This window comes from Eubalaena glacialis, chromosome 14 (genome assembly GCF_028564815.1).
Source record: "Eubalaena glacialis isolate mEubGla1 chromosome 14, mEubGla1.1.hap2.+ XY, whole genome shotgun sequence".
Taxonomy (NCBI): Eukaryota; Metazoa; Chordata; class Mammalia; order Artiodactyla; family Balaenidae; genus Eubalaena; species Eubalaena glacialis.
In genome coordinates, this window is record NC_083729.1 from 36,331,366 (window position 1) to 36,357,890 (window position 26,525).

The 26,525-nt window shown below is 40.5% G+C and overlaps 1 protein-coding gene, 1 non-coding gene and 1 pseudogene across 3 annotated transcripts in view; 1 reads left to right on the plus strand and 2 right to left on the minus strand.

The window, feature by feature from the left end:
* The window catches only part of THADA (THADA armadillo repeat containing), a 318,246-nt gene extending 312,606 nt beyond the window's left edge, over positions 1 to 5,640 (minus strand). For both annotated transcript variants that reach the window (XM_061210468.1, XM_061210467.1), the window contains exons 1-3: positions 5,520 to 5,640; positions 2,309 to 2,408; positions 1,915 to 2,009 (exon numbers count right to left, since the gene is read on the minus strand). In XM_061210468.1, the coding sequence (XP_061066451.1) occupies positions 1,915 to 2,009; positions 2,309 to 2,384 (171 nt within the window). In that variant the 5' untranslated portion in view covers positions 2,385 to 2,408; positions 5,520 to 5,640. The remainder of the gene's footprint in view (positions 1 to 1,914; positions 2,010 to 2,308; positions 2,409 to 5,519) is intronic.
* Positions 3,734 to 3,805, minus strand: TRNAK-UUU (transfer RNA lysine (anticodon UUU)). The gene has a single exon. It is a non-coding gene; the product is annotated as a tRNA-Lys (tRNA).
* A 4,141-nt stretch (positions 5,641 to 9,781) lies between the features above and the next one.
* On the plus strand, positions 9,782 to 10,013 carry LOC133074635 (SS18-like protein 2; annotated as a pseudogene).
* The last annotated feature ends 16,512 nt before the right edge of the window (positions 10,014 to 26,525 follow it).

A 26,525-nucleotide genomic window follows, 5' to 3' on the forward strand; every position in this document is an offset into this window, starting at 1 on the left:
AGATGGAGAGATATACCATGTTCTTGGATTGGAAGAATCAATATTGTGAAAATGACTATACTACCCAAAGCAATCTACAGATTCAATGCAACCCCTATCAAATTACCAATGGCATTTCTTATGGAACTAGAACAAAAAATCTTAAAATTTGTATGGAGACACAAAAGACCCTGAATAGCCAAAGCAGTCTTAAGGGAAAAAAAACGGAGCTGGAGGAATAAGACTCCCTGACTTCAGACTATACTACAAAGCTACAGTAATCAAGACAATATGGTACTGACACAAAAACAGAAACATAGATCAATGGAACAAGATAGAAAGCCCAGAGATAAACCCACACACCTATGGTCAACTAATCTATGACAAAGGAGGCAAGGATATACAATGGAGAAAAGACAGTCTCTTCAATAAGTGGTGCTGGGAAAACTGGACAGCTACATGTAAAAGAATGAAATTAGAACACTCCCTAACACCATACACAAAAATAAACTCAAAATGGATTACAGACCTAAATGTAAGACTGGATACTATAAAACTCTCAGAGGAAAACATAGGAAGAACACTCTTTGACATAAATCACAGCAAGATCTTTTTTGATCCACCTCCTAGAGTAATGGAAATAAAAACAAAAATAAACAAATGGGACCTAATGAAACTTCAAAGCTTTTGCACAGCAAAGGAAACCATAAATAAGACTAAAAGACAACCCTCAAAATGGGAGAAAATATTTGCAAACTAATCAACGGACAAAGGATTAATCTCCAAAATATATAAACAGCTCATGCAGCCCAATATTAAAGAAACAAACAACCCAATCCAAAAATGGGCAGAAGACCTAAATAGACATTTCTCCATAGAAGACATACAGATGGCCAAGAGGCACATGAAAAGCTGCTCAACATCACTAATTATTAGAGTAATGCAAATCAAAACTACAATGAGGTATCACCTCACATCAGTTAGAATGGGCATCATCAGAAAATCTACAAACAACAAATGCTGGAGAGGGTGTGGAGAAAAGGGAACCCTCTTGCACTGTTGGTGGGAATGTAAATTGATACAGCCACCATGCAGAACAGTATGGAGGTTCCTTAAAAATCAAAAAATAGAATTACCATATGACCCAGCAATCCCACTACTGGGTATATACCCAGAGAAAACCATAATTCAAAAACACACATGCACCCCAGGGTTCATTGCAGCAATATTTACAATAGCCAGGTCATGGAAGCAACCTAAATGCCCATCGACAGACGAATGGATAAAGAAGATGTGGTACATATATACAATGGAATATTACTCAGCCATATAAAGGAACGAAATTGGGTCATTTGTAGAGACATGGATGAATCTAGAGACTGTCATACAGAGTGAAGTAAGTCAGAAAGAGAAAAACAAATATCGTATATTAACGCATATATGTGGAACATAGAAAAATGGTACAGATGAACTGGTTTGCAGGGCAGAAACTGAGACACAGATGTAGAGAACAAACGTATGGATGCCAACGGGGGAAAGCGGCGGGGGGTGGTGGTGGTGGTTTGATGAACTGGGAGATTGGGATTGACATGTATACACTGATGTGTATAAAATGGATGACTAATAAGAACCTGCTGTATAAAAGAATAAATAAAATAAAATTCAAAAAACAAACAAACAAAAAGGTATGCACAATTATTTCATTATCCTACCTATATACAGCTCCAATAGTGGTGGAAGCCTAAGTATGGCTTCCTTTGCCACTCTGAATAAAAAGATATCATACAATGACTAGAAAAAACAAAACAATCCCTTATTCTTTAATGATACATTTATATTAAATAATTGGCAGCCAAAAATTATCAGTTAATTTTAAAAGTCCATAATAGCATGATAACCTTCAAGATGCACTCATGAATATCAAATCAGCCTTACCTGTTTAACATAATGGATCTGTGACACTCCATCAGTGAGTTGTACACAATGTAACAGCAAAGACGCTAGATTCTTCCCTTCTACATCAGCCAAAGCTACATAACACACACACAAAAATTTCTTCAGTGATTTAACAATATATGGAGATGAGTTTGCCTTTGTCATGTGTTCTATAAAATTTAAATATTTATAAACAAACAAAAAAAAAACCTGGCAGAACTTAGTTTGAAGATAGAAGTTTAAGAAAACCATTTTACAACCAAAACTGAATGTAAAGAACATGGAATAATTAAATACCAAGAGTTTGAACATTATGTGATATGGAGTCCCAGAGATAAATATACTGTTTGCAACCTAAAAAAGAGATCAACAAATGAAGTCAGAAATCACTTACATCTCAAAGTTTCAAGGTCCTGATGACAAACGGTCAATGAAGTAACTTGCGTTTCTTTCTTCTTCTTTACACCCATTTTAAATAGAATTAACAGTAGTCACTACAAGAAAGAAGAGTTTTAAGACACTAATGCACTAAAGACCTCAGTACCACTGACATTTTGGGCCAGATAATTCTTTGCTATAGAGTGTTGTCCTGGGCACTGGAGGATAGTTAACACATCCTTGGCCTCTACCCACTAGATGCCAGTAGCATCCTCCTTCCTCTAAGTTGTGACAACCAAAAAATGTCTCTAGTCATTGCCAAATGTCCCCTGGGGAGCAAAGTTGCCACAGGCTGAGAACTACTGATCTAAGGATTTCTGCTTTGAAAAACTTTTTTAGACTCAAGAAGAGTTTATTAATGTCTAAAGTTACTTTTACCTACCCAGTCTTTATATTTTAAAATACAGCAAACCTTCATTTTAGTAATAACAAAGAAACCAGCATGGTTTTTCCAAAATAAACTATGCATACCTAACCTCCGTTACTTCTTAGACTGACAGATCATGACAGTATCATGAGATGCTATATCTTGATTTCTGCAAAATATTTGATAAAGGAAACTTTCACATACTATCCTTGTGAGTTTGCTTTTAGTTAACGAACAGAGTTTGTTTCAGCTAACAGGGTTCATAATGGGCTGAACAAATGTACTCAAAGGATACACACTAATAGTACCATGCGGTCTGAAGACAAGCCACTAGGGAAATGCCACACAGGGCTCTTTTCTTGGTGCAGTTAGCATTTTTAGCAGTGTTTATAATGTAGACATTAGAGGACATAACATAGTGAATTTATAAAAGACACAAAGGTGGGAGCACACGTTGGATGACGGAATTAGGATTAAAAAAAAACGACGAATAAACTGGAATAAATTTACCAAGATGAAACAGAAATAAATGTAAAATGCTGCATTTGGATTAGAAAAATATAATCTAGAAATACAGGATGGGGAGGTGGGGGAGAAAATATGTGATTTGAAACAGCTCAATATGTGGTTTGAATATTATGTGAGCCAATAGCACAACATGACTGTTAAAAACCACATTAGAAGTCAACTAGACCAAGGGAATGCCTGATCCCTTGGTCATCTTCACAGGTCGTGACATGTGGAGCATTAGGTGCTATGCTGGTGGCCATATCTTAAGGAGCCATAGCAAATGATGGAGCTTCCAAGGAAGAGCCAGATTTCTGAAGGGCCAAGAGAGCACCTCCCTTCAGAGAACAGTTCAGTTAACCAAAGGTGTTTGGCCTAGAGAAAAGAGGACTGGACGAGTGCCTTAAAAGAGCTGCTGTTGTTGGAGGACTGCTTTGGAGAAAGAGGAATAGATGTCTTCTGTCTTTTTTTTTTTTTTTGGCTGCACTGCGCGGCTTGCGGGATCTTTTCCCTGACCAGGGTTTGAACCCGGGGCCATGGAGTGAAAGCACCAAGTCCTTACCACTGGACCACCAAGGAAGTCCCAGATGTCTTCTATCTGAGATGGCTATAGAATTTGTAAATGTCTACAGAATTAGGAAATGTCAGTGCAAGCTTCAGGGAGGCCAGTTCCAGCTCAATACAAAGGAAGAACGCTACGGTTCAACTATAAAATGTGCTGCCTTTCAAAAGAGAATTTCCCAACACTGGGAATATCCAAACAGAAATTGAATTAACCTTTCCACCTGTACTCCTGCAATAACCTCCCAACTGGTCTCCAAACTTCCATCCTGCTTCTGAAGAGTCCATTCTTTTCACAGTCATCAAAGCAATTTTTTTCAAATCTAATTACTCTCTTTCTTAAAACTTTCCAAGGGCTTTCATTTTCACTTAGAATAAAATCCAAATTTGAGACTTGGCCTTCAAGGCCCTAAATAATCTGGCCATGCTTTCCCCTGCAGTTCATCTCAAATTAATCTTCTCTTCACCATCTAGGGGACTTTGCACTTCCTGATACCTCTGTCTGTTAGGTTTATTCCACCAAATCTTTGCAAGGCCAACTCTTCATCATTCAGGTCTCTTCTCAAATATTACCTCCTCCAAGAAGCCTTCCATGACCACTCTATCTGCCACCACTCCTACACACATACAGACCATTTCTATTGCTTTATTTTCTTCATAGTACTTACCACTACCTGAAGTTACAGGAACTTGTTTATTTGCATATTATCTGTCTCCCCTAGTAATAAATCCCATGAATGCAGCAACTTTAATCTGTTTTGTCCACTGTTTTAACTCTCAATTCCCAAAACAGTACCTGGCACATATTAGGTGCTTAATAAATATTTGATGAATAAACAAATGAGTTAATTAACAAACATTTGTCAGTGATGTTCTAAAAGGTATGTATACTTTTAACAGCAGCAAGTGGACTACCTGTCATCTTAAGTAAATTCTATATCCAAATGACAAGCTAGTCCTGACACTGAAGAACCTTTGGTCCCTTTGCTAAGTAAGAAATCAATACAGCAATGAAATGTGAAAATCCACTTAACAGAAAATGGTAATAAAAATGGACACAGTTAGAAAAGCATTGACAAGGTAAGAATCTGAAAAGTGACATGATTAGATCAAGGGGAATATCACTGGGGATCACTTCCTAGGTAAGTCACCAATATACAAAGCTTAGAAGGAATAGAGACAGACAACTGGGGAGGCTATTCTCTGGTGAATGGTGAGCAAATCTGCAGCGGGATTTGATCCTGGAACCCTCAAGACTGCACAAAGAGGTCTGGTGCTTATGCGTGCTCAGTGGATGTCTAAACGTTTGTCCTGAAGAACTGGGCCTCCCAATAGCGGAAAATCCCGTGCCCACCTTAAGGTACTGCTTAAGTGGCCAGAAGATGCTCAGTAAATTATACTCCTCCTGGGTCCCACTGGCTGCTTCCCTTCTGATTGCTGCTTCACTCCCATCTACAACTTTCTGGCTGACTCCCACAAACATTATCTGGGCAATTTCCCAACCACGTGGAGGCCGGGGAATGACAGGTAAAAAAAAAAAAAGTGGTTAAAGTGCTATCTCCATGGAGACCTAAGCGACCGGAAATCAGTTTCAAGACGGCCAAATTCTCGCGTAACTGAAGGACGGGAATTGGTGAATATCGCCTGGCGGCCCTAGCAAAGTGGCCGAGCCGAGCGGTGGAGAGTCGAGCGCTACCGCGGATGGGGCAAGCAGGACGCCTGGGAGCCAAACCTCGTTCCCGTGAGAGTCTGAGAAGAGTAGGAGCCGTCAGGACGAGTCCCGGAAGCTGGTCTAGTTCTACGGTGTCTCCGTGGCTCACAGCGTGGTCTGTAGGCGACTACCGGGTCGAGGCGAGGGGAGGCAAGCAAGAGGACCTGGAGGGAGAATCATCGCGAGAATTGAGCCAATGAACTCCTCCAATCAGGAGTCCAGAGGGGTGGTGATGTCACCGGAGAACCGGTGTTAGTGAGTTTGGTCAGACCCTACTTTAAAGAGTGCGCGCGGTACCTCACTTGAACCGCCAGGGCGAGCCCTGCCCGCCTCCTTGGCCTTAGGGCAGCTTTGACAGTGACCTCCACACCCCTGAGTCCCTGGGAAGCACTTTTGCCTTAACCCAGACGTTCCACCCTTCTCCCTCTCAGCTTCCTCAGCTCAGAGACAGGGAGAAAACTGCCTCCGGGCCTCTAGAACCAGGAGCCTGACGACTTTAGAGCCTGTGAGAGGGGGTAGGGGATGGGACGGGCAGTCAACTGAAGCCACAGTAAGAATTTTGACTAAGATGCGAAGTACTGAAATGAACTAAAGTATGCCACAGTGCAGGTATTCATTCAGCAAACAGTTGATCAGTGCTGTTGTCGGAGCCGTTGCCAGGCGCTAGCCTTGGAAGTTATCCTATTTAGGATATATATATTACGCAGAAAACCAAATTATCAGATGGTTCGGCCCTTTAAAAATACATAAATAAAATAAGTAGGTGCCAACCTCTACGCTAGTAGCTGGGACGGGGGTAAGATCAAGAAATAGACACGGAGGTTATGTTCAAGTGCAATTAAATTGGGAAATACTGAGAAACATTCCAGTTCCCCAAACCTTTAGTCAGATTGATGATTTTAAGTTTTTAATCATTACTTTTCTGAATTTTAGCTCACCTTCGTTTGTTTTTCTTTGTAGTTTTATCACCTGTGTATGTATCACTAAACAGATCTTATTTTGTTTGATACTGAGCTTTGTATGTGGAATCGTTTGTTTTCTCCAGGACTTTGCTTCTCTCAGCATTGCTTTTGGCATCCACAGAAAAGCGGGTCTGTGTAGTTCTTTCATTCACTGTTGTATAGTATTCCATTGTTTAATATACCACATTTATCCATTCTAGTCTTCTGGAGATTTGGATCGTTTCCAGCTTTTGCACTAACAATGCTGCTGTGAAGTGTCTTTTACATGTCAGCTGATGAGTGTGTGTAGAACTTTCTCTACAGCAATTTTTTTCTAATTTTGACTGGGACTGATAGTAAGAAATACATTGTACCTTAAACCAAGTACACCTAAGTACTCATACATATATAACTGAAACAAAAATTTCTTGAAATATTTGTTATTCTACAAGAGCTATGTGCTCTGATATTTTCTTTTTTTTAAGTTGTGGTAAAATACACATAACAAAATTTACCATCTTAGCCATCGTTTTTTTTAAAAAAGAAGAAGAAAGAAACAACAGGCTCAAGGTGGAGCCACTATCCCCCAGGACAGCAAACCAAGACTTAATGGCAGTTTCAGCCTGTCTCAAGAACAGAATTTCTGGAATTGCTTATCAACACTAGAGAGGTAATCTCACCTGAAACAATCCTTTCTTTTCCTTTACTCATAACTTCCTTGTCCCACCCCATTTCTATTAAAGCTTTCCATTTTGTACCACTGAAGGAGTGCCTTCCTATTTACTAGATGGGATGCTGCCTGGTTCATAAATCATTGAATAAAGCCAATTAGATCTGCACATTTAGTTGGTTGAATTTTGTTTTTTAACACCATTTTTAAGTGTTTTCCTTTTTTAAATATATGTTTCAGTCTCACTGAAGGAACTTCGTAACAATCAATGGATTACACCCCTTTTTAAATTTTGGCCCAACCATTTGAAAGTAAGGGGCATTTGAGAGTAAGACGTTGTGAGTCTTCCCCCCACAAAATTAGAGCATGAGCTAGGAGGCAAACAAACACAATTAACATGTATGTGCAAAGGTGGTAACTGCCATAGAAAAAACAGGGGGAATAGAAGATGAGAGTGAGGGGGAGATCTGTTGCCATTTTAAATAGAGTGGTCAGGGTAGGCTTCCTGGAGTAAGGATTTGCAAGAGATGTGGATACCCTGAGGAAAAGCATTCCATGTGGAGGGAACAGCCACTGCAGAGGTGTCAGGGCAGGAGCTTGGTGTGGAAGAACAGCAAGGAGGCCAGTGTGGCTAGAGCCAAGCCAGCAAAGGTATAGGTTATAGGGAATGAAACAAGGGAGTTTCAATTATGTAAAGCCTTACAAGGACTTTTACTCTAAGTGAAATGGGGAGTCATTTTGAGTAGAAGAGTGGTAGGATTAATCTGCATTTCAAAAGAGTCCCTGGAGCTACTTTGTTGAGACTAGACTTTAGTGGAAGTGGGAAGACTTCCGACTTCAATGAGTGAAGAGGCTATTGCTATAAACTAAGCAGGCAAGATGCTGGTGGCTCAGACCAGGAAGGTAGCAGTGGAAAGTGTGAAGAGTGGACAAATTCCAGATATGATTTGGAAGTAAGCCAACAGGATTTTCTGAAGGATGGGATATGGGGTATGAGGAAAAGAGTCAAAGATGATTCCAAGATTTCTGACCTGAGCAACTGGAAGGATGAAGTTGCCATTCATAGAGTGATCAGGGCAAAAGTTTGCTTGGAGTGGATTTGAATGGGTTTAAAAGAGACTGGGAGGAAAGGAATTGACAGTGACAAGATCAAGCAGAGACAATGGCGGTATAGTACACAGTGGCAAATAAATGGAGCGGTAACTCCTAGGGGAAATAGAGGCAAGAGAAAGTTCAGGTTTTAAAGACTGAAAGAGTAACGCGTTTGGAAAAGAGCTTTTTTTTTGGAGTCAACTCGCACCACCAACTTGAGACCACTTTAAATTCTCTGCTTGAGTCTTTTCAGAACACAGCATGAATTTGGGCCATGAACCTTTTTTTAAGTAGCTGTATATTTTATTTGTAAAAATGTAGTCCAAGGGAATTTTTAAAGAATCAGTAATCCTTGATATATAAAAGTATAAAAGAAAACACTTAAATGGCATCTTATGGTAAAAGTGGACTACATAAAATCATGAAAAGTAATCAGTATATCTGTGTTTTGTTAAGTGTAGTTTTACTTTAAATATGTACCTGTTAAAGCAGCATTTTCCCTTCAAGTAGGGAAGGGAATATTTTTATAGTTATTTAATGACACATTTTCACACATAATGATTTTTTTAAGTTCTTTTACATTTGAAAGGATGTTTGAATAATTAAAATTTCACCTTTTAAAACCACAAAAAAGGGATTTAATTGCCTACTCATTTAATACTTGTTCATAAACTTCACTCCAATCAAAAGTATCTACTATAATAGGTATTGTTTTCCATAACTGAAAATCTCAATGGAGTCTGTCAGTCTCAGAGTCACCCTTACATTCTAAAAAACACACTTTATGATAATAATCTGCCAGTAGTGTATGGTGATTTACATAATTAAGGAATCCCTCCTAATAAGCCCTATTTAATAGATTCATGTCTAAAATGAAATCCAAAAGCATATACTAGAGTATGAATATGAATATTTTATTGTTTGTTAATATAAGATGATATTTTCTGGCCAGGAGTCTCTCATGAGGTTGCAGTCATCCAAAGGCTTAACTAAGGGTGGAGGATCCATTTCCAAGATGACTTAACTCAGTGGTGCTTGTTGTTTACAAAAGGCCTCAGTTCCTCCCCATGTGGGCCTCTCCCCCAGGCTGCCTGAGCTTTCTCACAACATGGTAGCTGGCCTTCCCCAGAAAGAGCAAGGTAGAAGCTTCAATGGCTTTTATGGCCTAGCCACGGAAGTCCCATCTCAACAATATCGCATTGATTACAAAGTTCAGTCCTATTCATTGTGAGAGGGGACTACACCAACCCATAAATGCCAGGAGGCCAGTATAATTGGGGGGCCACTTTGGAGGCTAGCTACCACAGTCTATAACACATCTACAAATTTCTCTTGATACTTAAAATGTACTGACTAATGGATCACAACTAAGGAATGATTTATTTACGAGTTGTTTGATTATTATTTCCACAGTATATCTTAAGGAAACACTAATACTCATGTGTTCTTGCAAACTTATTTGCCTTTAATGACATACATTTTCATAGAAGACAGCCACAGAATTTAAATATAAAACTAGGTTTACTAGATGCATGAGGATCCGTGGGGCCTGAGACTGGGTTTCAACCTGGCTTCCCAGGATGTTGGTAGCCTTCATACCAGACTGGCTGAGAGGCAGGGCAGAAGTCAATCAAAATGATCCCGTGGGTCCTAGAGGAGAATGACCAGCTGATCTGCTGTATTGTGGAGTATCAGAACAAAGGCCAGGCAAATGAGTGCACCCAGTACCAGCATGTGTTACACAGAAATTTCATTTATTTGGCTACTATCACAGATGCCAGCCCAACCATTGCTTCAAAAGCAATGGAATAATCTTCCAGTTGGCTGTTGTGAGGTGTCATTGAATGTAATTCATTTCCTATGAAGTAGAATCTTTACCATCTCAACTGCTTGAAACATGAATGAAACTTCTGTGACTCTCAGAAATGTGAAGAAAGCTACTAAATTAACTGTATTCTCAATGTAAATATTTATTTTAAAAATTAAGCAGATTCCCTAAAAAAAAAAAAATCAAAAAAAGGTTTGTTAGGTTTGTTATGAGTGAGGCACATTTTAGATATTCTTCAAACTTTTTCTTTCTTTTTTATTTTATTTTGATTTTTAAAATTTTTATTTTTGGCTGCGTTGGGTCTTCGTTGCTGCGTGCGGGCTTTCTCTAGTTGCAGCGAGCAGGGGGCTACTCTTTGTTGCGGTGCACAGGCTTCTCATTGAGGCGGCTTCTCTTGTTGTGGAGCACGGGCTCTAGGCGTGCGGGCTTCAGTAGTTGTGGATCGTGGGCTTAGTTGCTCCGTGGCCTGTGGGATCTTTCAGGACCGGGGATCAAACCTGTGTCCCCTACATTGGCAGGCGGATTCTTAACCACTGGGCCACCAGGGAAGTCCCAAACTTTTCCTTTCTAAAGAACTCTGATCTTATCCTTCCCTACTTAAAAGCACATGATGGCGCTCTTTTATGTATTCTTTCTTTCCTTCCCCATACACCAGCCTCCAACTTGTGGGACCTTCTCAGTATTCCCTGAAAGCACTGATCTTTCATGCACTGTGCTCTCTGCTTGGAAGGTTTTTCTTGCTTTTTATTTTTTTCTTTAAGATTTTTTTTTTTGATGTGGACCATTTTTTAAAGTCTTTATTGAATTTGTTACAATATTGCTTCTGTTTTATGTTTTGGTTTTTTGGCTGGGAGGCATGTGGGATCTTAGCTCCCTGACCAGGGATAGAACCCGCACCCTCTGCACTGGAAGGCGGAGTCTTAACCACTGGACCGCCAGGGAAGTCCCTCGGAAGGTCTTTCTGATTCCCACCCGCAAAACTTCCTCACACTTGAAGATACATCTCACATGTCACCTCCTCAGTGAAACCTGACAAGAAATTCTTGTTTTTACTGCCAGTAGTTTTGTCTCAGCATTGTCACTTTGTCTCAGCATTGTCACTTTGTTGGGACATGCTAGTTATTTGTATGCTTGTCAGTCTTCCTATTAATTTCTGAACTTTTCCAAGACAGGAGCCATCTTTAGGTCCTTATTGACTAGTGCCTAGCGTGAGTAACTCAGCAAATATACTTGTTGGGTTAGGATAATAGACCATCAAGTTCTTTTCCAGTGTTAATGTGCAATGATGCTTACCTTACCACTATGTGGCAGCAAACTACAGAATTATTTCCACCTTTCAATAAGGAGTTCAGCCAGGATGAACGTTCACCAGACAATGGTTTTTCTGGGAGTAGAATTACAGGAGGCCCTCACTTTCCATGTTGTTTATTTCTGCACCATTTGAATGATAGCATATTTTTTCATGTGGAATATAGAATTCATCCAGAAAAATACATAAAACAAATATTTACAAATAGATTTTAGCTTATTAACTTCTACCCAAAGTGTGTTAGAATAGCTTGTCAGCTCAGTTTAAATGCTATATTTATTATGAAACATACATTCAAATAGAAAATTACTTTTTTATGAAAATTGCTCAATATTGTGTTTTTAAAATTCATAGTGCTGCTTATACTTTTTACAAAAAAATCAAATATTTAAACTTTAAAAGAAAATTTCAGTGAGTAACTTAAAAATTAAGTCATAAGGAAAATAGTTATAAAATAATATGACCTGGAAATATTAGAACAGCAAATCATATATACATTATGTTTACCACTTGATAAAAAAAAATGTGGATACTGTGAATAAGAGTTGGAAAATAATGTGTTTTGAAAAGCAGTTAATCAGGCTGGTAACATTATGAGTGAAATTTTTTTCTTCTTAAACTTTAGTGTAACACTAGTTTAATAGAGTTTTCTTTTAAGGCTTGTTTTTGTAGGTTGTAGAGTTGCTAATTGGAACACCCTCAAATTACCAAAAAGTTAATATTTTTTACCAACTGAATTTTATTATTGTCATTTTGAAGAAAGGCAGCAATTGTGTTGGGCACAGATGGAAAAACACAAAAATTTTAAATACATAGCATCATCTTTGATTAAAATGCTATTGAAAAGAAAATATTTTTTTTTTATTCTTGTTGCAAAAAGCAGTCTTATTTCCCCCACATTATTCTGCCACCCCAAAACATCTATCATTTGGGAGCTCATGTATGGACTATATCTGAGAAAGACCAATGAGGAAGATTTGCATCACCCAGTCCATATGGCAATCCCAATTCTCAGTCCTCTCCAGAGGAGGGGACTTGTAGATACCTACCACTGTTTCTTTGGGACATCTGGAGAAGAAATCTCTAGCACAGGAAGAGATGGAAAGTTTAATATAAATTTTAGAGAGTAGGACTCTGCTGGGTCCTGCAAGGGAAGAAACAAAGTTTGTAAAATACAGACTCTCTTGGAAAAGGTAAAGATTGTGTTAAGTTTGTTTTCCTTTTTTAAGTATAGTTGATTTACAATATTGTGTTAGTTTCAAGAGTAAAGCAAAGTGATTGATTCAGTTATATATATTGTTTTCCATTATAGGTTATTACAAGATATTGAATATAGTTCCCTGTGCTATACAGTAAGTCCTTGTTGTTTATTTTATATATAGTGGTGTGCATCTGTTAATCCCACACTCCTAATTTATCCCTCCCCCCCTTTCCCCTTTGGTAACCATAAGTTTGTTTTCTTTGTGAGTCTGTTTCTGTTTTGTAAATAAGTTCATTTGTATTATTTTTTAGATTCCACATATAAGTGATATAATATTTGTCTTAGTCTGACTTACTTCACTTAGTTTGATATTCTCTAGGTCCATCCATGTTGCTGCAAATGGCAATATTTTATTTTTTATGGCTGAGTAATATGTTCCATTGTGTGTGTATCCTGAGTAATATTCTATTCCCCCTACACACACATACACCACATCTTCTTTATCCATTCATCTGTCGATAGACACTTAGGTTGCTTTCATGTCTTGGCTATTGTAAATAGTGCTGCTATGAACATTGAGGTGCATGTATCTTTTCAAATTAGAGTTTTCGTCTTTTCTGGATATATGCCCACGAGTGGGAATTATGGATCATATGGTAGCTCTATCTTTAGGTTTTTAAGGAACCTCCATAGTGGCTGCACCAGTTTATTATTTGCACACTTTTTGATGATGGCCATTCTGACCGGTGTGAGGTGATACCTCATTGTTGGTTTTGATTTGCATTTCTCTAATAATTAACGATGTTGAGCATCTTTTTTTTTTTTAAAGCTTTACATTTTATTATTTTTGGCTCTGTTGGGTCTTCGTTGCTGTGCGCAGGCTTTCTCCAGTTGTGGTGAGTGGGGGCTACTCTTCGTTGCGGTGCGTGGGCTTCTCATTGCGGTGGCTTCTCTTGTTGTGGAGCACGGGCTCTAGGCACGTGGGCTTCAGTAGTTGTGGCTCGCGGGCTCAGTAGTTGTGGCTCACGGGCTCAGTAGTTGTGGCACACGGGCTTAGTTGCTCCGCGACATGTGGGATCTTCCCAGACCAGGGCTTGAACCCGTGTCCCCTGCGTTAGCAGGCGGACTCTTAACCAATGCACCACCAGGGAAGCCCTGCAATGTTGAGCATCTTTTCATGTGCCTGTTGGCCATCTGTATATCTTTGGAGAAATCTCTATGTAGGTCTTCTGCCCATTTTTTGATTGGGTTGTTTATGTTTTTGATATTGAGTTGTATAAGCTGTTTGTATATTTTGGAAATTAACCCCTTGTCAGTTGCATCGTTTGCAAATATTTTCTCCCAGTCCATTGGTTGTCCTTTCATTTCGTTTATGATATCCTTTGCTGTACAAAAGCTTGATTTGGACTCATTTGTTTATTTTTGCTTTTATTTCTTTTGCCTTGGGAGACTGATCTAAGTAAATATTGCTACGATTTATGTCAGAGAATGTTTTGCCTATGTTCTCTTCTAGGAGTTTTATGGTGTCATGTCTTATATTTAAATCTTTAAGTCATTTTGAGTTTATTTTTGTGTATGATGTGAGGGAGTGTTCTAACTTCACTGATTTACATGAGGCTGTGTTAAGTTTTTAATATCTACATTTATTAATAGTATCCTGACTGCAAGATTAAAGGCTTCTGGAGCAGAGCAGATTACTATTATTTCCTTACAGCAGATAACAGCCATATGGTTCCCCAGTGCCCAAATTCTTATCCCTGGGATGACATGATGAGAACTGGTTGAATAAAAGTCTATGTAGAAGTAATATGTATTATAGGCAAGAAACCCCAAAAGATGAACCTGGGCATTTATATAGACGGGAAGGCAGCTGTATCTCTCCCCTATTCTATTCTATCCTGTTCTATTTATTTATTTATTTATGGCTGCACTGCGTGGCTTGCAGGATCTTAGTTCCCCAACCCGGGATGAAACCCAGGCCACGGCAGTGAAAGCGCCCAGTCCTAACCACTGGACCTCCAGGGAATTCCCTCTCCCCTCTTCTGAGAGCATATCCTTGGAAATGCAATGGGAAGGGTCCTGGGTTCTTACTCTAACCCTTTGGAAAATAAATTTTTCCAGGAAGAAGATAAACCTGATGTCTCTAGCTTTACTATCCAGGGATGTCTCTACAACATGTCTCATTCCCCGCTGGAAATGTAAACACTAACACAAATCTCTGTAAATTACAGAGGTTTACCTCCTGTATGTGTTACAGAGTAAATGTCTCCCGTATGTGCATGCTAAGTAATAGTTTTATGGATATTAAAAACTTAACACAGTGTTCGGGTCAGGAATCCAGGCTCATAGAGCAGTAAGTCAACAGGGAAGTGGAGACTGTGCTTCTTCAGTAAACAGGCAGGGGAACCTGAACTCACTCCTAACTGCCAAGTACTCTATCTCAAGAGCCAAATGTGGGCCAACCATCAAGCGAATGAAGTAGATCTAAACTTCCCAGATGTGCTAAGCAGACTGGTGATGTTGCAAATGGGCAGTGAAACGCCAAGATAATGATTCCTCAGACTTCAGAGCAGCCAGGATAGGGCTGGGGACCCATACATATACTGCCTTATCCATTTACCTGTTTACTATTCCGTATTCACATTTTCTGTGTCTAATGAGAACCCCTGGACAAGTTCTTTCAGCCATGAGGACAGGAACTGACTAGTTTGGGGTAACGTTTTCGAGATATATTGTTCAGTACCCTCAAATACTCTTTTTCAACTGCTCTACTTGTGAGGCATAGTCATGAAAGGTACTTAAGTGGATTTAAAAGATGACTAGGAGGCCCAATGGACAGAACTCAGTGACTAATTGAGTATAGTAATAAGTGAAAGACAGGAATCGGGGATGATTTCTAGGATTTTGTTTGGAGTGAAGACACTCCTAGTGGTCCTAGGCCTCTGGCAGGACTGAGTCGAGATCCAGCAGAGTAGCTGCTTGGAGCATTTTGGGGTGTGAGTAAACATAGTTAACACTCTTGCCCCTTTCAGGAAAAGCCCAATTCACTTCTGTAGGCACTTCTGTTAGAAAGACTACAAAAAGGGCCATTCAACTTTATTTTAAATATCACACAAAAATAGTATCTTCTTTCAACTGAATGCTCCACCCTAGTGTCTCATGGTACCAGCTCTCCAGCAGCACACTAATTTCAGAGCTTACATCCTACTTTGCCTGGGGTTACTTTGCCAGAGCTTCTGCCTACTTTGGTCAGAATTGGCTTAGAACTGGGTGAGGCTCTGCCTGCCTGAGAGAGGAGGGACTTGAGCCAGGAGGGACTTGAGCCAGGAGGGACCAGGGAAGGTTAGGTCTGGCAGATGGTAACAATAAAGGCCAGTGTTAATGGGGCACTCACCATGATTCACACCTCTTCTCAGCCCTTCACAGAGGTCAGCTCACTTAATCCTCACACAAATGTATGAGCTAATTACTGTCTCCATTTTGCAAATGAGAAAACTGATTTTTCTAGAGGTTAAGAGAAAGGATTGAGTCAGAGACCCAAGTGTGAAGCTTTACCACTGACTAGTAAACTAAGCTCTTTCAGCCTCAGTTTTCTCATCTTTTAAAAATGGCTGTAATAATAGCTACTTTGCTACATTTTTGTGAGAATTAAATGAGATAGCACATGGGAAGTGCCTATCAGGGTTTCTGGAACAGAATACATGCTCAATAAATGGTCTATTATTTTTCCCATTCACACTTGACTGTCAACCACAAGCTCTCTTGGGCTCACTGCCCCTCACTTAATTTTCAGTACTTCCTATGATAGACTGAATAAAGGCTCCCCAAATATGCCCATGTGGTAATCCTCGGACCTGTGAATGTGTTATCTTACATGGTAAAAGGGACTTTGCAGATGTGATTAAACACATTTTGAGATGAGATTATCCTGTATTATCCAGGTGAGCCCTGTCACAAGGGTCTTCATGAGAGGGAGGAGGATTGAAGTCAGAAAAAGATATGATAACAGAAGCAGGGTTTAGCATGATCTGTTCTGAAGATGGAGGAAAGAGCCACAAGCCAAGGAATGCAGGCAGCTCTAGAAACTGGAAAAGACAGGAACACAGCCCTGCTGACACCTTGAATTTTAACTCCATAAGACTGATTTCAGGCTTCTGACGTCCAGAGCTAATAAAATTTTTAAGTGTGTGTTGTTTTAAGCTATCAAGCATGTAGTGTTTGTTACAGCAGCAATAAGAAACTAATACACTCCCTAACTGAAAAAGAAGAGTGTGGACACCAAGCTGCACACCTCCATTGACCTCAGTGTCAAAGCCAGACCAGCTCCAGGGTACTCACCTGGTGGGCTGCCCTCAGCCCCTTAGCTCAGACAGCCTTAGGGCTGGTGAAACTAAACCCTGTGTAGCTGGGATTTTTGTGTGGTGCTTTTTTTCTATTCTTTTTTTAATTTAAAGAATAGATTTTGAGGAGAGAAAAAACATGGGGCGGAGAAGTATGGAATAGAAAACGAATACAAATGCAAGCTGTTTTGCTAGTTGCTTTTTAACCACAACAAACTAGTACCGACAGCACCAGTACAAAAGATCGCAGTAAAGGTTCAAAGATCAAGGTGTTCTCTTAGCAAGGCTGAAAGATTCAGTCTCTGGTCTTTGGAATTTAGGCTGCAGTCCCTATTTGTGGGTAGATCCCTGGGTGCCCAGCACAATCCACGTTTTCAGTCGGATTTGAACAGAAGAATGGCCACTTGGCCCAGTGGTAGAAGTGGATGCGGTGTTGGGTGTCCTGTGTCACGTGAGTACCGAAGTTCCTCCCCCTCCACGCAGCGCCAGATGAGGGTGTACTTCTTAGCAGACTCTTTGCGGTTTTGGGCCACAGTGCCCTCCTCTAGGTCGTATTTCTCCAGCCCCCAGTACCGCACTCCACTGAGTCCTGTGGCATCTCCTCGGCACCTCTGCATTTTTCATCACGGCCTTCCAGTCGCAGGTGGTTCCTATAGGGCCGGGTCTGGCCAACAGCTGCGGTCTCCTACGGGAGACCTAGCGGGCACATCTAAGCCTGAACCAAACTCTCCTGGCTTGGCTGGCGCTAGCCTCTGCCTATGCCTGGACTTTGGTGTGGGAATGGGTAAATTCGGGCAGTAAGGGTCCATCCCATAGCACTGTGAAAAATTTGTGCAAACCCGGCTACCTCTTCCTGGTCTGGTAGCCCGCACAAGCAAGAAGGGCAGGAGTTGAGGATTCCTGGAAGAAATAAACCATGCACCCCAGCATGCAGGAAACATTTGTGCTGTTCTAGGAAGGGAGCATACCTCAGAGGACGCTACAAGAGGAGGAGTAACTGCCCAGCCCAGGAGTCTGGCTTAGACTAGCCCCTCACCCTAGAAGCCAGGCAAAGTCCCTCCACCTCCTACAGGACGCCATCCTGGCCCCCCATACTCAGAGCTCTCCTGGACTAGGGAGGAACACATGTGGTCCCTTCAACCAGACCCCTTCCCTCAACCCCAATCATTTTCATTTGTTCCTTAACCACAGACCTTTAAAGCAGGCAGGGCTGGGATTCTCATTTTACTGATGGAGAAACATATTCAAATGGAACAAATGGCCAATGTGCAGTGGTTCAGATGCTTAGTCCAGGGCTCTTTCCATTATATTTCAAACCCTCCTTTTTATATGCAAATGAGGCCAAGTGTGTCGGTGACACTTTCCTACAAAATGAAACAATGCCGTAATAACAAGGTCTTGGGGAATTAATGGTACTAAATGGGTAATTTGGGTTTAATGTTAAATCCTGGATTGGGTGACCCAGGGCCAGAAAGAGTGGCTTTCTGTGTGTCACCTCTGCCATCTGGTGACCAAATGACAATATAACTAAAACAACTGTGTATTGATACTGTCATCATAGAAAAGTCACGCATGACCCAGAAGCTGAGTGAATGATTTGAGTGTGAGCTCTGACTTTTAGGGCCTGAGATAATAAAAATAAAATGTTAAGTCTACAAATAAAGGTCAGAGTTTTTCCACAATTATTTCTGCTCAGGGTGAGGAACCTCATAGTTTACAATGGAAGAACCTCTTCATCCATTTAGTCAACGAATATTTATTAAACATTATCTTAAGTCAGTTCCCAAGGAAACAGATTCTAGGCAGAGATTTTCATAAAGGAGAGTTACTGGGGAGTACTCTTGAGAACAACTTTTGTAAGGGCTTGAGGGAAACAGAACTGGTCAGAAAGGGTTGAAAGGAGATGAATTTGCTACAGAGGCCTTAGCCAATCCTACTGGGAGCTCTGCCGTTGGCTTGGCAAGGGACAGAGCCTCTGTCCTGCATGAACCAGTTATTGGATCAGGTAATGAGCTGTCGCAGCTGAGACTAGCCGCATCTGAGGGAATGAATACCTTGGTCCTAAAGTGGAGATCTGGGCAGCACGTTGCAGCATCCACTACAGACCCCCCTACTATGTTGTGTGCACTGTGCCATGGTCTAGTGGTATGATATTGAACCAAGACAACATCTCTGCCTTCAGAGGTACCCACAGGTGCATAGTTAAAGAATAAACAAACAAATGTTTTTTTAAAACCCTCAGGAAATAGAAAATTATCTTGTAGCTAGAAAATGTATCCCATAAACTTAACAAAGAAAAATCCTTGCCTTTTATTGATGGCAATAAAAAGTTTGAAAATATTTAGGATGAAAAGTGAATTCACTCTCTGCTGATATAAAAATTGAAGAAGAAAAAAAGTCATCCAGGAACAGTTCTAGAGAAACTTGCCTAGTAAATGTAACTGAAGCAGCTGGAGATTACTTTGGCGTTCGTCTGTAATGGACTGTGGATCCCTTCAGCTCTACCCAAGAATAGGTGATGGGGCTTTATTTCTATCCTGGGGCCTTCAAGTGCTCTTAGCTATTGGAAAAGAGGGCTGCCTTTGCAAGCGGGGATGTGCTGGCTGCTGATACTGATTCTGCTCTGTCCACTTGGTGCCCCTGACCCAATCCCATTGTCCCAGCCATCCTCTCCCCTACGTCCCCTTTGTCCCTCCCCTTCTCCCACCTGAGGAATCTTTATTTCATCTCAGAGAAAAGTACTTGGACTTGCCTGTTATCCCAGCCTGTTACTTGTAGCATGACAATGAACTCTATACCTTGTGCTCTTTAGGGCTTAAAAATTTGAAATGCACAAAACTATTTCTCTGCCATGGGTTTCAGAAAAATCATGTGGGACTTAAAAAGCCAAAAATTGCCTTCCTTCTCCTCTGGTTGAGCTGTGGTGTCCATTCCCTGAAGCAGGAGGGGTGGAATTGTCCTAGAGGTTTGGGTAGGGCAGAGGACCATAATAGAGGTACCTGTTGACCATTCTAAACTCTCTCTATTCAGAGCTTCAGATGCTGGCCTTCAAATGAACATCTCTATTTGGATGCCCTGCCTCAAACTCCTATCTGTTTTTGCTTTACTTCTAACTAACTAGCTCCTCCCGAATTCTCCATATAACTTGTGCCCTAAACAAGCAAAAACTCTGAGAATCTTTCTTTCCCTTGAACTCCACTCCCTCCCAGCTGACTAATCACCAAGTTCTAGATAGTTCCATATTTGCTATCATTGTCCCAATTCAAGACACTGCTAACAACCTCCTTACCCTGGCACCATTGACATTTTGGACCAAATAATTTCTTGTGAAGCTGTCCTGTGCATTGTAGGATGTTTAGAAGCATCCCTGGTCACTACCCACTAGATGTCAGTAGCACACCTTTGTCATGAGAAAAATGTCTCCGGACTAGTACTGTGTTGGGCCATGTTGGAGCCTGAGGCAAAAGGAAAAATCTGTGCCCTATATACAGTTATCAAAATGTCCTCTCATATTTTGAACCACGTGGAAAAAGTTTATGAAAGTCCTACAACAGCAAGAAGACTGAATTTACTCTATGCTAATGTAAAATTTGAAGGAAAAAAAAAAAGACATCCAGAAACCATTCCAGAGAAACTTTGCAGGGCCCCTTCTTCAAAAATTATGAAGAATTTCAAGACAGTGACAGCAGAGCAGTAAACCAATTGGGGGACCCCTCTAAGTGTAGGGTCCTTCTGCCTGTGGGGCTGTGTTCAACTGCACAAGTCTCACACCCTTGAAGCCAGGCCTGAACACCACATTACCCAATTCACCTGCTGGGAAATGTGACAGTTATGTGCGCCCCGGGAACCCCAAGCAGATTGGAAACAACTGTTCCCATTGCACAATAACACAGGGCCCTAAAACACAACATTGTGAATTTTTGGCATTCATTTTGGTTTTTTCAAAATGTTACATTAACGTATTATCTTGGTTACTGAGGATTTTGGCACCCTCTTAAATTTTGCACCCGAGGTGAGTTCCTTCTTAATCTGAGCCCCGCTCCAGACTTTGTCAAATGTTCCTGCTGATTTAGAGCAGTGATTCTCAAACTTTGGCCTGGATCAAAATCGCCTGGAGGACTTGTTGAAACACAGACTGGTGGGCCCCAATCCCAGAGTTTCTGATTCAGTAGGTCTGGAGTAGGGCCTGAGAATGTGCATTTCTGAGTCCTCAGGTAATGCTGAAGCTGCTGGTCCAGGGCACACTGAGAACCACTGCTTTAGAGCCATCCTTCATGTTGTGCCAGTGGGAATGATATTTCGAAAATACAAGGCACTTCTCTGCTTAAAAAGTGGTCCCCACGTCCTATAGAATACAATAGATGCTACTTGGCATGGCATATATTACTCCTATGGACCCCCTATTGTGCCCCCTGCATGATGCTCTAGTAATAGGGGACTGGATAACTCTTATTAAACATCCCTTAACACTCAGATCAGCAGTCATCATCCTTAGAAACCTTTTTTTAGGCCTCTAGATTGAGTTAGGTGTCTTTTCTTTGTCTTCTCATTGAACACTGAGTACAGCTCTCTATTAGCATTGAACTTGGTACAAAAGTCTACCCCATCAGAGAGCAGAATCCTGGAGGACTGGGATTATCTTTATTCCTCTAGTCCGTGCTATAGTCTGTTGCAAACAAGTGCTCCAGTATCATCTAAAGAACTGAGCTGGACTTACCCAAATGCCATTCTGTTATAGCGGAGTAAAACAAAGAGAAAAAGACTATGACCTCATGTGACAGCTAGAGATTTAAGTGCACAAGGGGAGCACAGCTGAGTCTCAAGAGTCTTGAGGTTTAAGAGTCTGGCAGACAGTTTTCCAAATGTCTATAAGAGTCGAATGCTTTTTTAATGGAAAATTAACCCTTAATGTGTAACTGGGGACCTTTAGATCCTACTGATAGTAATATCCATATAAGCTATGAAAGACAACAGCTAGGGAAGAACAACTTGAAGCATTGGTTAGAACCAGTAAGAAATGCAGTCAGAAAGAAAGAGCAACAGTAGAATAGAATGATATAGGATAACGTGGATAGGAAAAAAAGAGCACAAGAGAAAAAATTCTTAGATTCAAAGGAAAAGTATTTTTTTTTCACTAAAAGGTAATTTTTATAATGTTAAAATTCTTCAATTATATCTATTACATTGAAAATATTTCAAGAAATCATTTGGCTTCATTGCTTTAAAATAAGTTGGAAGAATCATTTTATGGTTCTTTTATGATCAACACTAAACTTCAAAGTACAGAGCTACCATATGAATCAGTTTAAGTGAAGTTTGTTTGGATAGTTGGCTCCTGAGGTCATGGAAAAAGGATGGGAAAATGAAATTCACAGCACCTCAAAGGAAAAAGTGCTCTGCAATCCGCCATGGAAAATGTTAGATGTCTTTTGGGACAAAGTAAACCAAAATTCTGACTTAAAGGTATTACCATCAAACTTAAAGAAAGGAAGCCACATGGCAGTGCTTCAAATCCAGTAATACCTCTGAGAAAAATGTATTTGTAGTATAATTCCAATATACTGATTTCCATCATACACCTTAGGTGTTTTCCACACGTTTTTATTTTCATTTTATTTTTATTTTTTTATTTTTTATACAATTATCACACTTTAAATTTTTATTTTTTTATTTTATTTATGGCTGTGTTGGGTCTTCATTTCTGTGCGAGGGCTTTCTCTAGTTGTGGCAAGTGGGGGCCACTCTTCATCGTGGTGCGCGGGCCTCTCACTATCGCGGCCTCTCTTGTTGCGGAGCACAGGCTCCAGACGCGCAGGCTCAGTAATTGTGGCTCACGGGCACAGTTGCTCCGTGGCATGTGGGATCTTCCCAGACCAGGGCTCGAACCCGCGTCCCCTGCATTGGCAGGCAGATTCTCAACCACTGCACCACCAGGGAAGCCCCACACGTTTTTAAATACACATATTTTTGTTAGGGAAATTTGAATATAACCTACCTCATTTGAAATCATGACTGTACGTTTATGGAATAAGACTGTGGTGAATACAGAGGTCCTGCTTCAAGGAAGGACTTGCTACTCAGGCTGCTCGGAATTCAGTGACCAGACAGCTTCCAGCTGTCACTCCCATCAGGGTTTCCCTAAACCGTTTGCCATATCCAAACTCACACCCTTCCATCTGAGTATTGATCAACTGATGGCGTTCTTAATATACTTGTGGTCACTGTGGGACAACTCTGACTGGGGTCCTATGTGCTCTCAAACTCTCCACGGCGTTTCCTGAGCCTTAGGGGAGCCTGCATTGCAGTTCTTGCTCCAATCCTACATCCTCCCCTTCCAGCCAGAAGTTGGACCCTAATAAATATCGTGCACATCAAGCCCCATCTCAGGTTCTGCTTTCATAAAACTAATTGGAGACAAATATTAATAAATTTATGGAATAAGACACATTTGTGGTTCTTCACCTCCTTTACTACTCAAGCAACAGCTAGAAGATAGATAGATAAATAGAATAGATAAAATATATCTATGTCTATATTTATATTAGTTTTTACTTGCAGTCATTATTTTCTTGATGTAGGAAAGTCCTGGGATTTTCTAGTCAATGTCTTCTCCAAGTACTACTAGAATCAAGAAATTACATACAGAATCAGTACTAATCATTCATTCATTCATTCATTCAACAAACATTTAGCGAGTGCCTACTCTATGCCAGCCTCTTGGAGTTCCTAGTGCCTAAGGATACAAAGTATATAAGACATATTTTCTGTTCCCTAGGGAATTCCATCTAGTGTTGAAGAAAAACATTGGTAAGGGCTGGAATGGAGGAAACACTGATTATAGGGATGGCACAAAGAAGCAAGTGACTGCATCAGCTTTTGTGAGGCAGGAGAAGCCACATAGCAAAAGGTTTTTCAGGATGTAAAGGTGATTAAGCTATAAACAGGGTGGCATTCCAGCCTTTCCCAGCACAGGGAACAACATGATGTAAGACATGACACAAATCGGTGCCTTTGGAGGGGATAAATCTTTAATCTGGCAACAGCCTCTCTCACTGTTCCACCTTTCTGGAGACCAATCTCTGCATGAAACACTCTTGATTCTACTAATATTTCACTTGGATTAATTCCTTGTCCTTCACGTCTTTGTTAGGACATTACTTCCACCAGGAATTCTTCCTTGATTCCCTAAGGATTGGCTAGATGAGTCTGCTGTACAGTTCAATGACTAGTACTTCCACTATTGCAGCATTTATTACACCATGCTCTAATTGCCAATTTACTTGTCAGTTTGCCTCTGAGTGGACCATAACCTCCTCGAAGGCTGTCACTCGAGGTTAGTCACCTCGAAGTTTAGTCACTGTTCATCACCAGATCTCAACATACTGCCTGAAAGATAAAAGGTACTGTTTGTTTGATGAATAAATGAGAGCAGCTAAGTGCAATGGACTTAGGAAGGCGTACTTTCTTTATTGAATAAACACTTATTTGTGCCCATCATGTGCCTACATCTCTAAGCACTGAAAATAACAAGAATGAAAAGAACAAAGAACCTCATGGAGCTTACATTCTAGTGGGGAAAGACAGACAGTAGACAAACTGCTATAAATATAAAGCAGGATGGGGAAGGAGAAGTTTCTTATTTCATATAGGGTGGTCAGGGAAGACCTCGTTCTTAAGGTTATATTTGAGAAAAGTCCCAAGGAAATGAGGGAATGAACTATAAATGTTTAGCAAATAAGATATGCATTGGAAACATCATCAGCAATACTTCTTAAAATTACCCCATGAATGTTGATTCTACATCATGGCTAATTTCTCTCAGCTATTTTGGGTAATGTCATGAAGGATTTTTGTTAAATTCTGACTTTTATTGTGGCTATCTCCTTAGGTACTAGCAAAACGTCTCAAGGTTCTTTATTTCACAGTCCATTTTGCAAGGATTCCTGTAATGGTCAGGAAACTTCTTTGTTTCTAAAGCCTTTTGAAATCATAGACTAACCCAAACAATACCCACTATTAGTACAAATATTTTATCTTTTGTTACCTGGCACTGGACAAGAGCAATTAATATGGCCATCAGAACTGATTTAATTTCTGTGAGAAGCTTAAATTTCAAGGGTAAATTCAAGACTGTGATAAACTAGCCTGCTTGGCAATTTTTAGTTTTCTTTTTAAGGATGAGCCACCACAATTAAATCAGGGATACTCAAGAGAGTCTCTGTAAGGTCCATAAGGGATGTGGAGAGTTCCCTGATAGGGGTTAAGTAATCACAGGGTTCTCCTTTTTTCAGGTAAAGGAAGGAAGTGGCTGTGTTAGTGTTGTAGTGATATGGGAGGAGAAATACAGCAATATTTTATAAAGATTAGGTGACTAGCTGAAAAAGGATGAGCATTTTCTATCAATAGCAGAGTCTATATAGCACAGGAACCATTAAGGTTAGTGAAAACCTTCAAACAAAATCAACTAAAGTTTTCACACATTTTACTATTGCCGTCATACTTTCGGACAAGGTAGCTATGTTTTGGCTACTCAGTGAAATGCTGAAATGAGCAATAGGCCTCTAAAGATTACCATGTATTTGCATTAATACCACTAGTATTTATTCAGATTCTGTATGAACAAAAAGGGAAATAGGAATTGTGGATCTAGACTCCTGGAAGACACATTTTGATAGGCAGTTATTGTACCAGTCTTTGTGCTTGTACATGAGCATGTCATTTTTTTTTCCTTAAACTTGAAAAGTATCCAATCATAGAAAGTATTTTTATTTAAGAAAGATACTTTACTTAAGTATAATTTGCATTAGAAGATAAACTCTCTTTTTATTGTCAGTTTTTTTTTAATTCTAAATTTGTTAAACAAAAGAACTCATACAGGTTTTTTTAAAAAATAAATTATTTATTTGTTTGTTTGTTTATTTATGGCTGCGTTGGGTCTTTGTTGCTGTTCACGGGCTTTCTCTAGTTGCCGCGAGCGGGGGCTACTCTTTGTTGCGGTGTGCGGGCTTATTGTGGTGGCTTCTCTTTGTTGCGGAGCACAGGCTCTAGGCACACGGGTTGCAGTAGTTGTGGCACGCAGGCTCAGTAGTTGTGGCTTGCAGGCTTAGTTGCTCCATGCCATGATCTTCCTGGACCAGGACTCGAACCCGTGTCCCCTGCATTGGCAGGTGGATTCTTTTTTTTAAAATAAATTTTACACTTTATTTATTTATTTATTTATTTATTTTTGGGTGTGTTGGGTCTTCGTTTCTGTGCGTGGGCTTTCTCTAGTTGCGGCGAGTGGGGGCCACTCTTCATCGCGGTGCGCGGGCCTCTCACTATCGCGGCCTCTCTTGTTGCGGAGCACAGGCTCCAGACACGCAGGCTCAGTAATTGTGGCTCACGGGCCCAGTTGCTCCGCGGCATGTGGGATCTTCCCAGACCAGGGCTCGAACCCGTGTCCCCTGCATTGGCAGGCAGATTCTCAACCACTGCGCCACCAGGGAAGCCCGGCAGGTGGATTCTTAACCACTGCGCCGCCAGGGAAGTCCCCAGGTTTTTAAGTAACTAAAATTTGGAGAATTTTAGACAAACCTAATGATTCCTATTTTCCTTTCTTTTATTGAGGGATGGAGCAAATCTTTGTGCTACCTACGAGTCATTTTAG